The 21,619-nt window shown below is 36.9% G+C and overlaps 1 protein-coding gene across 7 annotated transcripts in view; it reads right to left on the reverse strand.

Annotated features, from left to right (window-relative positions):
* Window positions 1-10,011: 10,011 nt before the first annotated feature.
* Trps1 (transcriptional repressor GATA binding 1) overlaps window positions 10,012-21,619 on the reverse strand; it is a 242,737-nt gene continuing 231,129 nt past the window's right edge. For all 7 annotated transcript variants that reach the window (XM_052747800.1, XM_052747798.1, XM_052747799.1 and 4 more), the window contains 2 exons: window positions 19,694-19,816; window positions 10,012-16,562 (listed from right to left, as the gene is read on the reverse strand). In XM_052747800.1, the coding sequence (XP_052603760.1) occupies window positions 15,501-16,562; window positions 19,694-19,816 (1,185 nt within the window). In that variant the 3' untranslated portion in view covers window positions 10,012-15,500. The remainder of the gene's footprint in view (window positions 16,563-19,693; window positions 19,817-21,619) is intronic.

Genomic DNA, 21,619 nt, shown 5'->3' on the forward strand with positions numbered 1-21,619 from the left:
CCTGTGGTAAAGGAGAATTTGTATTACAAGTGTGTAATGTATGTCACAGAACATAGCTTTTCACTTTACAGAAAAGAGGGGAGAGAGACAGAGACAGACAACAGACAGACAGACCAACAGAAAGACCCACACATGCACACAGGGAGGAGAGAGAGAGAGAAAGAGAGGGAGGGAGAGGGAGGGAGATGGAGGGAGATGGAGAAGGAAAGGAAGACGAAGAGAGAGAGAGAGAAACTACCTTCAAAGTTATGTCTTAAGTAACCTACTTTCTCCAACTAGATTTTACCTCCTTTTAGCCCATTCACCATGAACTCATGGATGATTATCCATTGATAAAGTTACATCCTCATTTTGAAATTACTACTCAATAGTGTAAAGATATTAGATCAAAGCTTCAACATGTAGCTTTTACCAGCGTTTCCCATTTCAACCACAAAGCCTGGCAACTGGCAATATTCTATGTAGTTACCACAGTGCTTAAGTCCTCAAGTAAGAGTATGAACCCAAGACTCTGGCTGCTGTGAATGAGCATGCAGTGTCACTAAGAAAAATTATCTGTTGCTTCATAAAGTTAGAACTGGGAGGTATTTACTGTGCCTTAATGAAGACCTATAGAATGGGTCAAATTCTCATCCTCAATTAGATATGAGGAAACTGGGGTAAAATGTAGGCAACTGAACCCATCTTCACCCACCAGTAAGCAACAGTCAGCCTGCTACAGAATCTGGAGTCTCAGCAGGCTATTACACTTCTCTGTGCTGGTGGTAGCCATCTCCAGCCTGGGACACATTTGCTCACACACAGAAACACACAGCTGTGTTCGTTCAAAATGTGAGCTGAGTAATAATATAAAGAACCTGTTTAATAAGGCCAAACATCAGAGAATCATTTTTCTCTCCTGATTGAGTACTCTGTCATTTTAATGGGACAATCACAGTTTCACAAATCATTTAGTTAAGACAATTTCTGGGATAATTACCCTGTCAGATAAATTTAAAAATACTGAAATTAAAGTTGAAATTTGAAAATTACGCAAGCCTTTCCTTTCTTCTTCTTTCATAAAATCACCAATAAAGCCCAGAAGTACATGAATACTCTGATACTGTAAACCTGAGATCAAATGAAGTGTAATCAATTTTTCACAGTGGTTTAAAAGGTCCATAGAGAGAAGCATGTTTCAGCTGGATACAGAGCCAGGGACTTATTATTATAATGTAAAGTAACTTTAGTATGTTTGCCAAAGTAAATTATTTAAGAGATTACAAAAACTAATATATTTTTCAATGACCTTTTTAATGTTCATAGCATCAATGTACACGAATATATGTGTTTATGATTAAACTGAGCTCTTAACCATAGAGCCAAAGGACAAGAAGTGATGGTAAGATGTTGGTGGGTGTACTTACGCTGTAGGGAGAGCAATGTGATAGGTCAGTCATTTCAGGAACAGACTAGGGCTATGCTGTCCGATATCCTAGCAGTTAGAAGCATGTGTTTATTTAATTTAAATAGTAGAAAAGAAGTAAAGGAAAGTGACAGAGAGGGTAAAGGAGAGAGGAAAGGGAAGTGTGGAGAGGGAAAGGAATAGGGAAGGAGACTAGGAGAGGGGAAGGGAGAGGAAAGGAAGGGAGGAGGGAAGGAAGTGAGCAGAGGGAAGGAAAGGGGAAGAAAGGACGGAAGAAAAGAAGGGAAGGGAAGGGAAAGGAAGGGGCACAGAAAGAAAGGAAAGGAAAGGGCTAGTCTTACTCCCACATTTCACCTGTCATTCATATAGGGAGTCAGGCTATTCCAAAATGATGTGAACAAGATAAGCATGCGCGAGAAAGGCCACAAAAGAGGAATTTCAGGCCTTTGTTCAGAGAAGTCATTCAAGGAGATAATTTCAGACATGAATCTTGATGGTTCAGCGATGAGAAAGATAAGGATATAGGTGCAGGAAGGGCAAAAATTCATAACCAAGGGAAATGGTAGATGAACGAGAGAGGAGATGTGCTTGTGATATTAGAAACAGTTTGAATTTTAACAAAGGAAAAAGAAGCTATCAAGGAGCTCGGTGCTGGTGGCATGCATCTTTAATCCCAGCACTCAGGAGGCAAAAGGCAAGCAGATCTCTGTATGTTCGAGGCCAGCCTAGTAATAGAGTGAGTTCTAGGACAGCCAGGGGCACACAGAGAAGCCTTACCTAAAAAAAAAAAAAAATCAAAAAACAAAGAAGAAGGTGGAGGAGGAGAAAGAAAGAAGGAATAAGGAGGAGGAAGAAGAAGAGAAGAAGGAGGAGGAGGAGGAAGGAAGGAAGAAGAAAGAAAGAAAGAAAGAAAGAAAGAAAGAAAGAAAGAAAGAAAGAAAGAAAGAAAAAGAAAGAAGGAAGGAAAGAAAGAAAGAAAGAAAGAAAGAAAGAAAGAAAGAAAGAAAGAAAGAAGTAGCTGCCATGAAGGTTTACGGGATGGCCATTGGAAGCTTTACAGTACAATCCACTTCCATTCTATTCTTTAAACTGATTAGAAAGCACAAAAGTCTTAATGTAGGTCAATAATGAGGTTACATTCGCATGTTAGCAATTGTGTGGAAATGATATACAAGTAGGAGGCCATATTTGTAGGTTATGGGCTTGTTCCTGAGGAAAGATGCCACAACTAGGGCAAGCATAGGGAAGGGTAATAGTAGGTTTCAGATTCCATAGTTTATATGGGGTGAAATGAACAGGAGTCATACAAAGGCTGCTCATGCGGTTGGTAGAAAGGCTAACAGCACCTTAGTGCCTAGGTTTTTATCATGAGGCTGTCAGCTATGGGTATGCGTATTGCAGGGGAAAATAGACAATTCTCATAACATAAATGATCAATAAATTTTAGATACAAATCATAGAAAATTGACAAATAGAAAATATTTGCCAATTAATAAAGGTGGAAATTTGCCCAAAGTTTTTGCTACTGCCCACATCCAAATCCTGGGAATACATCACAAGAGACTTTGTTTAAAAAATTATTCCTGTAGCTGAGCATTTGTTGATTCTATAGGCCCATGTCTTTGTGTTGCCATAGCTTACAAACAACAATCAGTTATTGCTCACAGTTCTGGACAGCAGGATGTTAAATGCCAAGGAACTGACAAATTCAGTTTCTGATAAGGACTCTCTCCATAGTTCATAGATATCTGTTTTCTGTGTCATCACATGGAGCAAAGGACACAGCATAGTATCTCAGGTCTTTTTTTTTTTATATATAAACTAACTGGTCCCATTTGTAGGTTCAACTCTGGTGACCCAATCATACCCCAAGCATCCGACCATGTAATACTTCTGTCTTGCAGACTAGGATTTCAGCAAAGAAATTTTGAAGGTGATTTTGAAGGTCACAAAAGTGACAAATAAAGAATCCTACAGACATTGTAGTACCAGATGTTGTCCATTTGGACGTCATGATCTAATCAATAAATATTTGGTGGATAGAAAATGGTTTCAATGAGTACTAAGTGTTGAAAACTGAAATTCTAGAGAACTATATCCTAAGATAATTCTCAAATGCTGCTTCCATGTTTTTTTTTTGGGGGGGGGAGGGGATATTAACAAATAATTTTTTGATTCAAAAAGGTATTTGTGATATTTCTATTACAATTGGACACGGTGTTAGAAATTTAAAACACAAAAGGAAGTGCCATCTTTCCTGATGTAATATCACAAATTTGCATCAATATACATTTTACATTCTCTTCCCTTTGCTGCCTGTTTCTTATGTTTAAATCAATGTTCTCTGAATTAGAAGCATGCATGCAGCTGGGGAATAAAGATATCTGCAATTTGTATCTTCTCTCTGTAACGTTACAAGTCCAATGAGTGGACTGGGAAGATAGATATAAGTACTGATGAGTAGAAGTGTCCTTTTGTTATGCTTCTCTACACAGAAATCTCGTGAAGATCTCCCACCTGCTGGGAATTTTTGACTTGTTCTTCCATGTTTTGGGAAAGAAGGAAGCTATAATGATTCATAAAATCTTGAGTGAAAGTGGAAGGGGTTTTGTCTGGGCTCTAGAGACTTTCAGGAGACATCACTCATTTTGAAATGTAAAAATGATATGTTTATTTTTCCTCGTAAATGTACTTTGTGTACTCCAGTGTTTAATCTTTGTGTTTTTCCTTTTGTGGCATTTCTTACTCAGTACAAACTGGAAGTAGGTTTCTTCCCTGAGATATCTGATATTTATATTGTGGTGAATTTGATTTCAAGTGTAAGTCTGAAAACCAAAAATCACTCATTGTGTTCCATAAAAAAAGTGCATTGGTGCTGTTTTATATCAGTAACTCAAACAGGACTTACAGAAGTAACTTTCATTTTCAGAATGTATATACTGTGGAAAGATAAAACACTTTAACATTTGCTTCAGTTTCATCTATGATTCTACATTTTATTAAGAAATGATTAGCAAATATAGAAATGCAAAAAAAGATGACTGTTTGACTTTTAGTGTCCTGCTAAGCAAGATCTAAGATTTACTTTATTTTAAGGGTCACTCTATATGCCCAGAGAATATAATGATCATTTTATATATTTAAGAAGTTACCCAGAGGACTCTGATATGTTACAAAACGTAGTTTGCCTAAAAGAAGTGAAAACATATATTGTGCAAATATATTGTTTATTTATATATATTGTTTATATATATGTAATAACTAAAATACCATTTTCATTATTGCTTAGTAGGCTATGAAGTGTGTTGTATCTAATTGAGTGATCTAATTTCAGGGTTTTTTTGTGGGATAGGAGATTGAATCTACTAAATCCACTATACTAAGCCCATTGTAATAGTAAACCATGCATAAGGAGTCCAAATCTGAATAAATTATGTATGGCCCATGTAATCTGAAGAAATGTCTATGGCTGAGGCCAGTTGATTTAGCCATCCTGGAAGACATTGGAAGACCCACAACTCAAGTACTTAAGTCTGAATGTGGGCTATGGTCTTTCAGACTTAGATATTTAACTTAATGGTATGAAGATGTAGATAGTATCATTTACTATAAAATCTGCATATTTAGTAAAATGTACAGGAATAAAAACATGTAAACTTACTTAGTAAAAATGAAAAATCTCACCATGTGCTAATTTCTCATAATATTATATAAAATAAGGACTTTTAAAGAGTTAAGATTAAAACAGGAAAATGAGGCTGGGCAGTGGTGGCTCATACATTGAATCCCAGCACTTGGGAGGCAGAGGCAAGCAGATCTCTGTGAGTATGAGGCTAACCTGGTCTGCGGAGCAAGTTCCAGGACAGCTAGAGCTGTTACACAAACCAAACCAAAACAAAAAAAAAAACAAAAAACAAAAACAAAAAAACAAACCCAAAAAACAAAACAAAGCAAAAAAAACAGGAAAATGAACAGCCTCTCTAGTGGCTGATTGGATTCTAAGCATTCATTAGTCATGCTCACAATTATGTGTCATGAGACATATGTATGAAACAACAAGGCTTTTCTTCAAATTAGAAACCAACATATTAAAACAACTTTTAAGATTGTGGCTTTCCCTGTTCTTTTCATTTTTTTCCTTGTTTTTCTCATAGAATAGAAAAATCTAAAACATATTCTAATATCTTAATGTTTATATCATGCTGATTTTCATTAATTTAATTTTAATTGATTTGTTTCTTGAGACCATCCTGGACAATGTTGTGTACAAATAGCCCTCATTCCTTTGGTGTATACATTTTTTTTTGTTTGAAAACGGGTTCCTATAGCCCTATCTTTCAGAGGATGGAATGAGGAGTGGGTTGGGAGAGAAGGCTGGAGGAGGGGGGAGTGGGAGCAAGGATGAGAAGGGGATCTGTGGTTGGTATGTAAAATGGATAAAAAAATTCTTAATAAACAAAAAAAGAAGAAAATGTGCTCCTATAACTGAGTTTGACAGAGCATCATATCGGCATTTGTCATGAAAAGTGCAGTTCTTGTGAATTGTGAGATATGTTAGTGTTTGTTTTTGAGGTTAACTTGTTTAGTTAACCAAGACAAGGATGTCAAAGGAAATTAAGTTTCAGTGGCTTCTAGGCTTCAGCTCATGCGTGGAGTTAGAGAAGTGGACATGAAGTTGTCTTGGCGAGAACAAAATAGTCTATTTTCAACTTAGTCCACAGTTGATGCCTGTTCTCAGGACACTGATTTATAGTAAAGAGTATGCTCTTGGAAGTTATGCCTACAACACATTTTAATAAAACAATATTTAAAATACCCTCTCTGAAACACTCCATTAGCAAGAATCAAATGTCTTCAAAATCAAATAACAACCCATTTCCTTTTGAACCATAAAATGTTAGTCAGGTGTTTAAAAGGGAATGAACTGGCCTAGGGCCCAAAGACATCACTTGACACAGGATCCCTATGTTTTCCTTGTGGACAACATTAATTGAAGGTAAAGCTTACATGCAGTTTTTAAAATACGAGACTGTCATGGAAATCAAGGCCAGCTGGCACCAATTCATAAAAAGGAAAAAAAAAAAGAATTTCCACTATATTTGAGAACACCAAAGCCTCATTTGCTACCACTGGGCACTGGAGTAACAATACCCACTGTAATTGTGTTTTACAATCATGGAAAACATGTGTCGCTGACTTTGAGCCTTTCCATAATTTAATGTTTCCTTTCATACTGCAAGTATAATTTTAAGAAGCATAACATGAAGATTTCAGCAATTTTATTCTAAAACTTGGGTGAATGTTGTGAAAATCCCTTAGAATTTCAAGTTTTGTTTGCACTTTATTTTTATTTTTTATTTTTTTTTTGGTTTTTCGAGACAGGGTTTCTCTGTGTAGCTTTGCGCCTTTCCTGGAACTCGCTTTGGAGACCAGGCTGGCCTCGAACTCACAGAGATCCGCCTGGCTCTGCCTCCCGAGTGCTGGGATTAAAGGCGTGCGCCACCACCGCCCGGCTTGTTTGCACTTTATTAACTATGGGAGGTAAGACTTGTTTCAGTGTTCCTTGGGGATTATTGCTACTGTTAAACAAAAGCAAAACCTTTCTATTTAATATAACATTTTTTTTCATTTAAGAAGGCATAACAGTCATGTAATTTCAAATTTTCAATAAAATGTTATTATAAGAATGAGGATGATTGTTTTTGTTGTTCAAGAATATTAAAAGATATGAGGAAGTTAAAGTTTCGGGACATATAAGTGCAGACGTAGAGTGCAGAGACTTTACACTTAATTACACCTCTGTGGAAATATGGAAGATGTGCCACATCTTAACATTGTGTGTGTGTGTGTGTGTGTGTGTGTGTGTGTGTGTGTGTGTGTGTGTGTGTATGTGTTCTACTGCCCCCTTTCCAGTTCTGAGTTCGTAGTCAGGACTCATCAAACAAAAAACATCAAAAACCAAAACCCAACGATCCCTCACCATAACTGTAAGAAAAACAATGGAAACTTGCATTTGGGTGTTGCTTTTTTTTTTTTTTTTCAGATAGGGTTTCTCTATGTAGTTTTGGTGCCTGTCCTGATTCTCGCTCTGTAGATCAGGCTGGCCTCAAACTCACAGAGATCTGCCTGGCTCTGCCTCCCCAGTGCTGGGATTAAAGGCATGTGCTACCACTGCCTGGCTGGGTGGTGCATTTTCTATTAGATACATTAAGGTAGAATAAATTTGTTATACTCCCTGTGGTTTTTATTGGTATAACAATAGTGAATACTACTTAAAAATATGATTAAGATAATTAGAAATAACATTCACATCTAAGTCTTCAAAATAAGTTTGTTGGGGCTGGTTTTGTTATTTGGTTTGTTTGTTTATTTATTGGTTCATTGGTTTTTCGAGACAGTTTTTTTCTGTGTAGCTGACTGTCCTGGAACTTGTCCTGTAGACCATGCTGGCCTCAAACTTGGAAATCTGCATGCCTTTCCCTCAGGAATGCTGGGATTAAAGGCATACACTACCACTGCTCAGCAGCGGGAGGTTTTTATATTAAGCCTTCTGAGCATGAAAATAATTTTAGAAGTTTCTATTGTGTTTTCTTTTTTATAACCTACACTAGCCTGTGCTTTGTTACTTATCTGAAGAAAAACAGGAAGTCAGAAGAACCACTTGTTGCTTCATGTAATATATATATAATATTATATTATGTTTATTGATGATGATTTTTGAGTAGAGATATCCCAATCGAACACTGGCAAAACTGTAAATGGGATTTCACTACAAGTACTTTTGTTCAGAAATAAAAACAAATTTAATTATTTATGTGATAAATTATAACACAAAATATCCCTTTTACTGGTAGGCTTTGTTTTCTCACTCTTGTGACTTTCATTCTAAAATACGACATGGAAAGGGTACAAGAGCATTTTAGGCATCCCTAGGCATGACTTGTTTATCTACTTTTGACACTTCTGTAAATGAAAATGGAGATGTGTTCATACCACTGTGTTAAACACAGGCAGGTAGACAGAAAGACAGAGAGCAAAAGTATAAAGTGATCTGCAGTATGCTTCAAAACCCAGGATTTACTTGTGTTCTGTGCATTTTCCCCCATCAGCCAGTCTAGCAGGCGTTTGCAGCCACAGATCTTTTTGAGTTTCCCGGTGGAGCTTCTGATTCACTGGTACCCGGGACACACCCTAGGAAGAGAGCTTGCCCAACTCTTTGTCTAGCTTCATTCCTGCCCGTTATCAGAGGTCACTGTGGTCCAGCTTCCAGAAATCTCACTCTGGCAACCTAGAGTTGTCCAGTTTTCCTTTTCGTTAAATACTGAAAATCTGGGAACTCAAGTTAGCACTCTCCTTTGGCAATGTTAAAGTCAGGAAAAAGTTCCTTTACCCACAGAAAGGCACTCTCCCATTCACAGTCTCCTTCTGCCACTGCCTTTATCAGAGCAGGCTAATTCTTTCTTTGCTCCTTCTAACCTTACCCAACCCCCCACCCCCATCCCCAGTCCCACGCCCCTCAACCCCCACCCCCCCATCCAGGGGCTGGAGACTAGATGTGACAGAAGGGAGACAGGGATGTTGACTCCTCTACTTTTCTATATTCTAACAATGTTGAAGACCGGCATATTTCTCTTCACTGGGATTCTGACAGTCCTGGTGAGAATCAAGCGCTTTCCACTTCATCTGAAAAGTGTTCCCTAATGGAAGAATGAAGTTCCATATGAGGAGAAGAAATCTGAAGTGCTGTTTCTGCACTCATCTAGAGAACACTGCCTACAGCTGCGAACCAAACTGTTACCCTCAGGAAAGCCCCTCAAAGAGATTCTACTGTTGTTTCCAAAACAAAAGACAAGGGAAAGAATGAAGGAGAAGAAACAAATAAATAAATGAAAGATTCATTCATTAATTGGAGCAAAACGAGCAATAAAGATTGCACAAGGAAGGTAGACACCAACGATTTTGGAATGTTTGAAACATTCTCCCAAAGCAGTCAGTTACTCATTTATTTTATGACCTGCTTTGCAACGATTTTTCTTTCTGGTTGAAAATGTAGGTGAGTCTTCCCACATCCTTTCCCTATCTGGATTTCACCTGTCTTTCCTCTCTTTCAAAATTGTCCTTTGGGGAATCTTCTCTGATTAATACTACTGTAAGCAAACAATGTTTTTAAAATATTAATTTAATTGTGAGATATTTATCAGGATCTTCACATCACATGCATATGGATATACTGAATAGAATCAAAGTTCTATTTCTTTAAAAGGAGTATTTACATACTGAAAGATAATTATTAGCAGATCAATACTCAACACTCAATGTCTGATACTTAATAAGTCTTTCAAATAAACAAAAAGTATCATTAATCTTCCTAAAAATCTAGTATAATTTTTTTAGCAGAAAAATCTACCTATAACAGATTGGTTAAAGAAAAAACAAGTAGAAAGAATCTAATTTAATAAATCTTAGTAATATTGTTTTAAATGGTGACCAGGTTTCAGTTTCATAATTTAAATTCAGAGCCCATCTATATGTTACATTGACCTGTAGCTCCTATTGCTTCATGGATGAAAGTAAATCCATATAAACCATACCAAAGCCATCATGGATAACTGGTGGTAAAACTTTATTATTCAAGTTTAGATGTAACAGACATCTTTGCTGCCTGAAGATTGTTTGCATAAGAAATACACCAAGAACATGTTGTGAGTAGAAATGAACATGCACTATGAAAACAAAATAAAATAAAAGGAAAAAAAAAATTCCACGTGTTGTAAGAACAGAACTATTATACCCCACAGTCTGATGTTCAAATCAGGACTACAAATTGAATGCTTTTTCTTATCAACATGAAATCATTCCATATGAAAGACATTTTCTGCTGGTGAATATTGCTGTTAGTTTTACATTGGCATTTTGAGATGCTTTCCGTCCCCATCCCACCCCCCAGATCAATCATGTTGTCAAATATTACACCCTAAAGAATTCAGCATTTGTTATTGTGACACGTGCCTTATTGGTAGCCATTAAGAAACTATGGTCTTATCAGCCTTGTTATAGTCTTGCCTCTTCATAGTCAACACTATAGGCTGCTTAGTTAAGATATTTACAGCTCATCTTTAATAAGAATGATGCCAAACTTTCTTGGCCCTCGGGAACCAGAGTTTTAAATAACCCCCTTGGCCACATAATAATACTTGACACCCCTATGGTGCCCTCCAACCAAGGATCTCAAAGTGCTTTACAAACAAGTACTACATTACCATTATTATTTTTAATATTAATATTATTATTATTAATATACTTTTCCATTTTACAGCTGAGGAACCTGAGGCACAGAAAGAAAGAATGATATTTAGCAGTCATTGTATTGAAGAAATAATGGGGTAAAACCAGGATCCAGTTTTGGGACTTGTGGGTCTGAGGAAGGCTGAACATTCTTTTTATGGTAGTTACTCTTGCTTTGCTCTGGTGCAGGACAGTGTAACCTTAACCACACTAAGTTTTCTTTCAAAAGAAACATGCTTTTCAAGAGAACATGTGAGCATACTTTATCCATTTCTGTGTGTGGATTACTGTTGATTTTCACATTTTCTTCATCCCTGCCTTGGCACATTTATGCCCTAGCATTCTCCAGAGGGTCCAACGACTCTGAGTAAGTGGAAATGCTTTAGAAACTGCTGCAGTGTGATCAGAAACACATGAGAACACTATGAACCAGCAATCGACAACCAAAAGTAAGCACTCTACAGAGAAACGAATATCTTGCCCTTGGCCAAATCTATGAGAATGCTGCTCTCCATGGGTCTATTTCTAACCACTGTTAGTTAATCATGGCCTGGTCAACCTAACAGTACCTACCTTTGGTTAGAACATTTAGTTTCATATTCATGGTGTACAGTTCCTCAGCTCTCCTTGTCTAGCAAAGTCAGCAAGCCTTCATCTACCAGCTAACCAAAGATGCCATGTGGTATTTTTTGTCATGCTCCTCCTCCCAAAGGCAGACAGTGTAATCCATCTCAACTATGGGCAAGAGGCTGGCATATGGCCCAGAGGCAGCATGCAGCATGGACACCTGACCACCAGCATATTCACTCCATGATTCCACCTCCAGATGGCAGATATCTCCATTTTCTAGAAAGGTGTTAATATTTGTTAACTAAGTAGGCAGGCAGTACATGAATCTCATGACAGGTCACTTTGTGATGTTTGCAGCCACATGGCAAGAGGGTAATAATTATTTTGATAGCAATATGGATCATCTTCAATTTATTAAGAAAAACATTTCCCCAGGCATTTAAAAATATATATACATTTTAATGTTTTTGGAGCTGTATTTGCATTAAATCGTAACAGATTATGTGCACATGTGCAATCATAAACAAGATGTGCTACCACAGGCTTCCACAAAAAGCTCTTGAAGATAATCACTGGTTCCCTCTTCTCACTATTACCTTAGGAAAGAATCCCCATGCTTGTTTCCTAAAATCTACCTTTACTAAAAGAGAACAGTTTAGAACAGAACATTACTATCTTAAAAGTGGATTTAACAAAACAAAACAAAACAAAAAACCATCTCAATATGACATGTAGAGAGAACTGGGCAACTCATTGCCATTTGAACAACAGAGAGAGTGTTAACTCCGTGAGCTCCATCCCTTTCTCATGTACTTAGAGGCATGTAGTGTCTCTCTCAATCCACAATCTTCTGAGGTGGGCTGGCTGGCTCTTTATGGTTTTATATCCCAAACAACAGTACTTTCTTAGGGGTGAGTGAAGATGAGAAAAATGTAAGAAAAGGAAGAGTGTGCATGAACTGGTTCTGGCCCAATGTTGGAGTCAAAGCTCAATTTAGAATTGACAAATGTTTGAAAAGAATTGCAGGTTTGAAATGGCATACTGCTTTAGATGGTATATCCATGAAGACTTCTCCAAGAGAGAAAAGTTCCAAAATCATCTTGAAAGTCCTTCAAAAAAAGGTTAAGTACCTAAATAGCTCACTTAAAATCCTTCACAATTTAAGACAAAACAATTCAATGCCTTTAAAAATAAAAGCCATTTTTCTAATACATTTAGAAACATGGAATCAAAACTTTAGGTTTCATCAAAAAATAAGGAGTATTTTAGTGTTATTATAAAGTTCCATCTTTTTTAAGCCCCACCTTTTTCTCTACCAAAATATGAATAACATAAACAAACATGAAAATAAAATAATTCATAATAAAGGAATACGGAGTAAGATCTAACATACCGATGCTATCCAAAAACAAACTACTGAAAGTAGACTGACCATAGATATTCCAAGCACAGTGATATGTATTTTCCAATGCTAGCCATTGCTACTATGTCTGACTGAGAAAAAAAATGGAATGAAAAACAACAGGCATACATGCCAACAATGAAAAGTCGACTTGTGTCTAACACACTGAAGAAATTGCATAAGGATATCAAAGATGTAATGTGCAATATTGCCCAAGTTGACCAAATTTCTGGTATATTGCTGATTTGGGCAGTCCACATATAATGAGCCTTGAGGATTGGTACAGTGCATTTTAATATTCTTTTACTAAGGAAATTAAATATTGTTGCTTGGGAAATCTCCTTTTTAGATCTTTGTCACCTCTCAGATATGATACTATAGTCTGAGATGCATCCACCAAAATTCCTAAGAAAGATAAATTAGATCAAGTCATTTGAATGTCAAAGCTCCTCATTCCACCTCTTTATTTCAGTTCTTGTGAATATTAGAGCTATGCCACAGACAGGTGAGATCAGAATAGGGTCCTTTAACAATGAAACCAGAGCAGAGGACTTAGTCCTGATTTTCTTTCTCTCCATCTTCTTTTTTTTTCCTTTTTTTCTTTTTTTTAAAACATGAAAACGAACAAAAAATGCAAGAATGTAGATGAGAACACAACATCAGAAAAGTATTTTTAACTTCATTCACTACAACAGTCACGGACTGGTTAACTCTACCTGCCATCCAACCCTAAAAATGAGACTCCTGCATTGTGAGAAAGAAGCCAAACCCAATGAAACAAAACAATACAAAGCCACTGCGAATTAATGTAAAAATGGAGTGCAAATGCAACTACAGAATGCAATAAAAACATCAGTGCTGCAGATTTCAGCAACACTTATCAAAATAATTTCTGAAATGTTTCCTCTGAAACACAGACAAAGCAATAAAAAGAGGATATATGTTTATCATCTTAAGCATAACAATGGGAGTTAAGAACTTAAAATTAAGGAAAAAAAAGTACTTGGAATGAATAGTGCTACCCTTGTATCCTAAGTAGGCATAAAAATATTTTCATTTCCTTCTGGTTTTCCACACCATTACATTGAGAACTTCCTTTGTTTCATGTTACCGTTTACAACTTGAACACACACATACACACACGCGCACACACATACACACTAAAGATACCTACTGCAATAGAAATAGTTGCTTCATTACCTTGTTTGCTACATTTGCAAATGTAAACAGCTAGGCAGAGCCAGAACTGACTCTAATGCGTGATGGAATATCTTTGTTGCATACGTACACTGTAGAAAATAATTATTCAATATGTCAGGCACCATTATTTGAAATGTAATACATTAATATTTACTAGAAAAATAAGTTTTTTTTCCTATTTGTTCTCCCAACTTCTTTAATGAAATAAGTTAATCTGACAGTGCATCCAGTAGCTTGTAATATCTTCTACATCTCCGTGGCAAAAAATAAACTACTGGTTGGGACAATATAATGCAAATTATTAAAGTCAGTCCTTGTACATACATCCTTGTAGCAAGCATTGATGCTCGACTAACAGCACCTTATACCAATTATTTAATGTTCAATTATTTAGCCCTATTTCCCTGAGCAGTTATGCTGAGGAGCTCTCCCTTCATGGATAGTTTGTTTTTTTCTTTTTACAAAGCCTTAAGTATTAAAAGTACTATGAAGACATACTTCTAAGAATCCTATTTAATGCTACTTAACTAAACCTGTATAAATCTAATGAAGGGATTGATTGGTACATACACCAACTGTCAGTCTGTGGTAACGTAACCTCGCATGCTGCCTGACCACAAAGTTTGGAAATTATATTTAACCAAAAGAAAATAAATAAATACAACAGGTTACCTTGCGGAGAAATACCATGTGTCCTGAACAAATTAAACCCATGGCCTGACATTTATGTTTATCTAGTCTTTGAATTGAGGGGGTTCCTTTAGTTACAATGTGCCAAGTGAGATTAGTGACCAACAGGAGGCTTGAAAAATTCCAAACCAGTTCATCATAAACAAGAAAGAAATATTTGGCTAAAATAAAATTACTACATAAGCACTGAGGACATTGTTTTTAAGAATGGATATATTTGGACAGAATGAGTCTACACTGCAAACAAAATGACTACCAAGTACTGGAACATCTAAAGGACAAAAAATATCAAAGAGGATGTGTATGTGTATGTACAGGCAGGGCTGGCCAGAAAAACATTGTACCACCAACTGTCACGATTCTTACTGCTCTCTCAACAAGCCTAACCACACTTCACATTTCGAGGTCTAAATCTGAAACATGGTCAATGAGAGGAGACTAATTTGAGAGGGTGCTGTTTTCCATTGCCCTGGAGATTCATTTTCTCCTCATCTGGCTTTCATGATGTTTTTAAATTTAGGCAACCTCTTACAGACTTTCGAATGAAGGGGCCAATAGCCAGCCTAACACTGCTTTCATATGATAGTATGTAAACTCAAATTCTAGACAGCATTTGTATCTTTACCAACAAAACAGCTATAATTTGGTGGGCTTTTGTAAGGAGATTCCCCAGTATACATTAGGCAAGATATTTTTGACTCACTAGGCTTTTTTTTTTTTAATTCATGTTTATCATTTCCCATTCTTTCTCACTGACCATATGTTTCATTTTAAAATCTTGGTAACCTACTCATCAAAAGAAAGAATTTTTTTTTAAAAGAGGGAATTTCATGTTGGATAAGGCAGGCTCTATGAAGTATTTTTAATAGGTCTTCATAAGACATTACAAGCTATTGAATTCCCATCAAGAAAACCTATTTCTATTTAATTGTGCTAAGTGCTAAGGTTTCACTCTTTAGATTTTCCGTTTTTTTCCACTTGTGCATTGTTCCTATGCAGGCCCCTCTGGATATGCGTTGTGAAGTCATATTTGTCCGTGCAAAGATGCTGGCATATGCTGCACTGGAAAGGTCCGCTGTCGCCATGGCAACTCATATGCAAAGCATACATCACTTCATCCAGAAAGACAATGCCACAGTGCACACATTTTGTTGAAAGTTCATCTTGAGTGCTTCTGTCAACTTTCTCCGTTTTAACTACATTCAAGGGACCTTCATTTTTTACATTTGTGGGTGCCTTTGTTTTCTCCTTGGAGGCACCGTTTGCAGTTGGCCCAGGTCTGGAATGCTTGATCGCCAAATCTAGAGGAATGTCATTGTCTGATCCAACAGCTGAAAAATGAGGAGGCAGATTAAAGGTGGGATAAGGCACATAGTTTTGGCAAGGATTTGGTAAGCCAGGCACGTGACTCAAGTAGTGTGGATTCCCAGGAACAGAGAGCTTATATTTACTCCAGAACCGTAGCCAATCAGCTTCACTCTGGAAGTCATTATGTACAAAAGGAAGTCCAAAAAGTGGATACTGGTACTTTTCAATAGGGCTGCCTGGCGGAGAATAGTTGGGGTGTTTTGCAGGTCTCATGTATTTTTCTATGGGACTGCCTCTTTCAGAACTTCCTTTCCCTTCAGATACAGATGAACTGTTTCCTGGATCTCCAGTACTTTCCTGAGGACTTTTTATCTGAATGTGCAAAGGCTGCATCCTTTTGTGAATATCCAGGGTTTGGCCGACCAGGACCGGCTGCTGAGCAGGATGGCTTTTAGTCAATGAACCCTGGGCTTCATATTTACTTAGGCTTGGAAGTGGAATTTCTCTCTGGTGACTTTCATTTAAGTGATCTTCGGACCTCCTCTCTAAGGGGCTTCCATTGACCTGCTCTTCTCCACTTCCCCTCTGCTGCTTGTTGAGCTGCTCAGCCTGAAGTGCCTCCGGGTTAAGGCGCTTTCTCGTTCGTCTCCTAATAATCTGCTCACCGTTGTTTTGTTTAATGATGTTTAGAGGCCTGGGAGTCTGTTGGGAGCACACACACAATACATAAAAGAGAAACATTAAAAAAAATGCATTAAAAATTCCTCACAGCTATAGACCACACACTTAAGTTCAAAGTTTTTATGCTACCGACTCACAAATTCTCTTTTCTGCCCTAAGCAGGATCAGAGGAAGTAACCAAAACGTAGTGTTTTAACCTCAGTAAATAATGTCCATCTTTGAAGGGGTGGGGGAGGGGACGGCAAACTTGAATTTGCTTGAAAGCAGCTTTTTTCTGACTCAGAAGACGAGGACTTTCACCACCGATAAAAAAGTTGTGGGGAGAAAATCATTTGAAGAAATGATTTTTCTAAAATATAATCAGTTCTTGAGTTATACACAGATATGTAAAAAAAAAAGTAATTTGGGAGGTAAGTATTAGCAGTAATGAAAAACAAAACAAGAAAAGTATGCATTGCTACACACTAGCTACTAAAACATGTTTCTTCCCTGGCTTAGTTCTTCTATAGAAGATCTAACATGATCATGTCTACAACTGTCTCTTTAAGAGGAAATTAAGGTTTAATAAAACCAAAATAAAAATACAGCCCTAATACAATAAGATGTTGAATGCAGGTTAAAACAATTCATCATGGAAACCATTTCCAGACTGGTGCCTTTTTGTATGTCATTCATACAACAGAAGTACTAAGTGAATAATAGAAGACAGCCCATTCTGGTATTTTCCTTCCCTAAGATGTAAGAAGAAGAAGAAGTGAGCTCTCCTCAGAGCATGGAGACACAGCAAAGAAGGCGGCTAAGTAGGGAAGAGCCCTCACCGGACTCCAGTCAGCCTGGCACTTCTGTCACAACTGTAAGAAAATCACTTTCTGTCTCTTTCAGGCACCCACTCGGCCTCTGGGAGTCTGTCATGATGTTTTAAACTGACTAATATATACATCTTCCTAAAGAATTGCAAAAGTAGTGTATGATATTCATATCAGAGTCTAGATAATCAAAGACAAACTGTTATCAAAACTATAAAGAAAAATTCAGGTAATTATCACATGGAATTTTTAGCCTTAATTTGATTCTTCTGTTTGAATGATCTCTATATATTCTGTACTGGTTCACAAGTGAAGCATTTAGCTGTATATTGGAAATGTAAATTCCTTTGCAGCTTTGGTTCAAATATCTGATCTGTCATTTCATTCTACTTAAAATGAATGTTGACTTCCATTCAGCTTAAGTATTTTATTCAGCTTAGATATTACATGATTGGTGCTCATGTTCATGTTCAATAAGTATTTCTATTATATGACTAAAATTTGTAGATAAGATTATAACAAAAACTAAAGGGCTCTAATTTTGATTCATAAAACGAAATGAGGAAGTATAATAAATCAATGTATATTTATAGACTAAATTTTAGGAGAATGTTCAAATGTTCTGATTTTTTCCAAAGGATAATTGATCATTTCTGCATATATATATATATATATATATATATATGTATATATATATGTATATATATAAAAAATTGTGAATCATTCCTGAAATATTTAAACTTCAGTACAAAAAGGATTTTTTTGTATTAGATACAAATTTATTTGTATTAGATATTAAAACAATACAAATAAGAAACATTTGGGAGACTATTTCTGTTGTCACTGGGTAGACGGAAGTAAAGAGAGTAACACACTTGTTACTGGTGATTTAGTTATTAGCTTCAGGATGAAATCCCTACCTGGGCTGGACATACTACAAACATTTATGGTGTACAGAACGTTCCAGTTTATAAATACTTCTGCTCATATCATAAAAATACAGTCTTTAATCTATATACTGCAAAGAAGCTTGGAAGTGAATTAATTCTTAAAATTTTATCATTGTTCTCTAATTTTTTTGTGTTCACATAATTTTTATGTATTATCATTTATGGTAAATTGAAAAAAAAAAAAAAAACCTCAAAGCCGAGACCATCTTGCCTCTGGACAGATGAGCATTAAAATCATTTTTAGAAAAGTTTGGATTATTTCACAGTGGTTAAATTTTCATAATTTGGCTAAGCAGCAATTTAATTACTACTTGGCCTGTTGATTGGCCAAAGTTCAATTAAGACCATTAATGTCAGTACTCATTAAACAGAGGCTTGTTGCTGAGCTTAAAAAACAACTATGTAAAGTGTTAGGAAGGGTCTGTCTACCAGCCCCATACTACTGGCTAGGGGCCGTACAGTATTCTCAATTAGCACCATCGCTGGCAGCGGGCATGTTTTTCAAAAGTGTTTTCGGTGTCCACTTAGGAAGATGTTTTGTCTCAAAATGTTTTCCCTGCAATTCTTGTCTTTTCACTAGCCTGTGCTAAGAGCTGTGGTCCAGTGCCAAGTAAAATGAAAACAGGCACAGGGAAAAGGATTTCTACTTACTAAGTAGGATACTGCCATTTCAAAGGCAGTGCTTGTCAGCAAATGTACTGTCTAAACTATAGAAAAAGTCCTTCAGAAAAGTAAGATTTCCTGTTCAGATGGAGGGATTGGTCAGGTTGCATTCTATTACACATTTAGAAGTAAAATTTTGAATAAAATTAGTTCAAATACCAACCCCCCATGAACTAAAGCCAGATGGAGATCGCAGACATGGGGTACCTGTGCCCCTTCTACCATGCCTCTGTGCTTGTCACTCAGGATGTCACACACCTCAGCCGAGGAGCCCCACATTCATGTGGCATTGTCCTATGCTGGTGCTTGGCCAGCTCTCAAACAGTCAAAATGGCTCTTTAAATTCCAGAAGGTAAACTGGAAAGTGAACATCCAGAGTGCTTCTATTTCTCTCTTGAACTTCTGTTTTTGCTGTTTCTCTTCCTAATTAAATTAATTCCAATCAATTTGGTTAACTATTAGTTCAACTATCTGTTATGTGATGTGACATTCCCAGAATAATCATTTTCCCCTTCTAAATCAAAGATGCACAAACATTACTAATTATTTCAAATGTATCTCCCTGTAACATGGAAGCACTTTTTAATAATAAATCATATGTACACCCAAAATGACTGTATAAAACAACCCTGCAAAGATAGACAGAACAAACTGTGAAAGGGGACATATTAACCATAAGCAAGGCCAGCTCATCTGTGTAAGCATCTCTTGAAGTGCTGGGATGTGTTCTTACCGAGTGAAGTTTCTGGTAGAGACCACATGCATTGCATACATATCCGCCATTTGCATTCTTTCGCCAAAGAGAGGTCTTTGTGGTCAGGCAATTGGCACAAAAAACACCAGAGCCTCTTCGCCTCTGAAATAGGAGGAAAAAAAAAAAAGAAATCCAAGGTCAGAGGTGAGTCACACGATCCAGGGAGTTAGACCAAATCAACCCAGGAGTTTTGTCTTTAGACTCACAACAATGACAGTATAAAACCACACTGCCCATAATGAGGTCAGGTTCAATTGTGTTTAATAGGCACCCCTGATTTTCATTATAATTAACCCTACAGTGATGGATGAGGTGTGGGGAACACCAAAGGCTTTCCACAGAAACAGCTTTAACTTTTTGAACTTTGAGTTGCATGCCTTTAATGATGGCTCCTAAATGCTCAACCCTAAAACATACCTTTTAAAAGTGTCAAAACAAAAGTGTCTTTTTAAAGACAGCACATGGCAATATGCTTAAAGTCATTTGGAATATGCTACCTGAGCCTTCGAATACAGGTTAAAACAATTCATCATGGAAACCATTTAACATTAAACCAGATTGGTGCCTTTTTGTATGTCATTCATACAACAGAAGTACTAAAAGAATAATAGAAGACAGCCCATTCTGGTATTTCCCTTGTTGTTATGAAATCAGAAAGAGAACACCTTCTATTCTCCAAAGCTGAGAGGACCTTTAGACACTGCTGCCTAGAAGTACAATATTGCTAATTCCAACCCTTAGGAGGTGTCTGCTGAAGCTAGACAACCCAGTCCCATCACTGGGTCACTGGTTCTTTACTTAATCTGACCTTAAAGTTGGAAATCCAGAGGGTTTGTTCAATACAGTGTTGATCTGAGAGATCTGAATTGTGTAATCACCGAATTCAAAGACTAGCTAAGAATATTTAAAAGTTGCTAATTAGTACCGTTGGTTGCATTTTTGTGACCAAGTAGTGATTCTGCTGAACTTCTCATTTAAACAAAAGTCAGGCAGTGTGTAGGCACAAATAGGAACAGGCAGGAAATGGAATACTCTTGCAAAGAAAAAAAAAAAACTAAGAAATGCTCAAATTGTGGCTCAGCTCTCTCCTTTTTGCTAGGAAGCAAAGCCTTTAATGATAAAATAGGCATATGAGATAAGGAGTGGAAAAAGTCTTGCTGTAACCTAATTTTATTATAAATTAAATATTACAAACACCATAAGTCAAAATTTCAGGGATTCATAAAATTTAGGCAATTTATTTAACTAGAGTCTATACTGTAGAGGAGTGGTGTGCTTGCCAAAAAAATACAATGGTTATAATTGTACTCTGATACATTTCAAATGGAAAGCTTTCTGCAGACATAATTTTGGCTTCGAGACTGGAACACTTTCTTGGCATTGAAAGGGCATTTGATTCATCGGGTGTTTCACAATCTATCACTAAAAAGACCTGGTGAGCAGCCAGCTCCCTATAGGGTAATTTTTCCATCCAGATGCAAGTGCTATCAGAGGCCCTCGTCAGCTAAACTAATTATGATCTTGCAATTGCTGATGCCTGCTCACTCTAACATTCGACATCCTCCATTAATCATCAATACAAGGAAAATGAATGAAACGTAAAGAAATGAAGGCTGCTAAGCTGCACAGCTATAAAAATCCGAAATGAGAGCAATAACTTAACAAGATTGGGGAAATGTTTTTAGTGAGCACAAAAGTCAGGCTAACAATTGCCCTTTTAAACCAAGAACACGATTTCATTAGTGTAGCAGTTTGTGCCACTTTAGGTGATGTAATAAAAGCTAGATTTTCCCTAAAGATAATCTCCAGCTCCCCTTTCCTGCCTTCCCCAAACCCACTCAGATCCAGGAATGCAATTCGAGTTTCCAAATCCCCCACAACAGCAACATCAAACACTGGAGTCAG

This window comes from Peromyscus californicus, unplaced genomic scaffold, assembly GCF_007827085.1.
Source record: "Peromyscus californicus insignis strain IS unplaced genomic scaffold, ASM782708v3 Scaffold_20__1_contigs__length_68692818, whole genome shotgun sequence".
Lineage (NCBI taxonomy): Eukaryota > Metazoa > Chordata > Mammalia > Rodentia > Cricetidae > Peromyscus > Peromyscus californicus.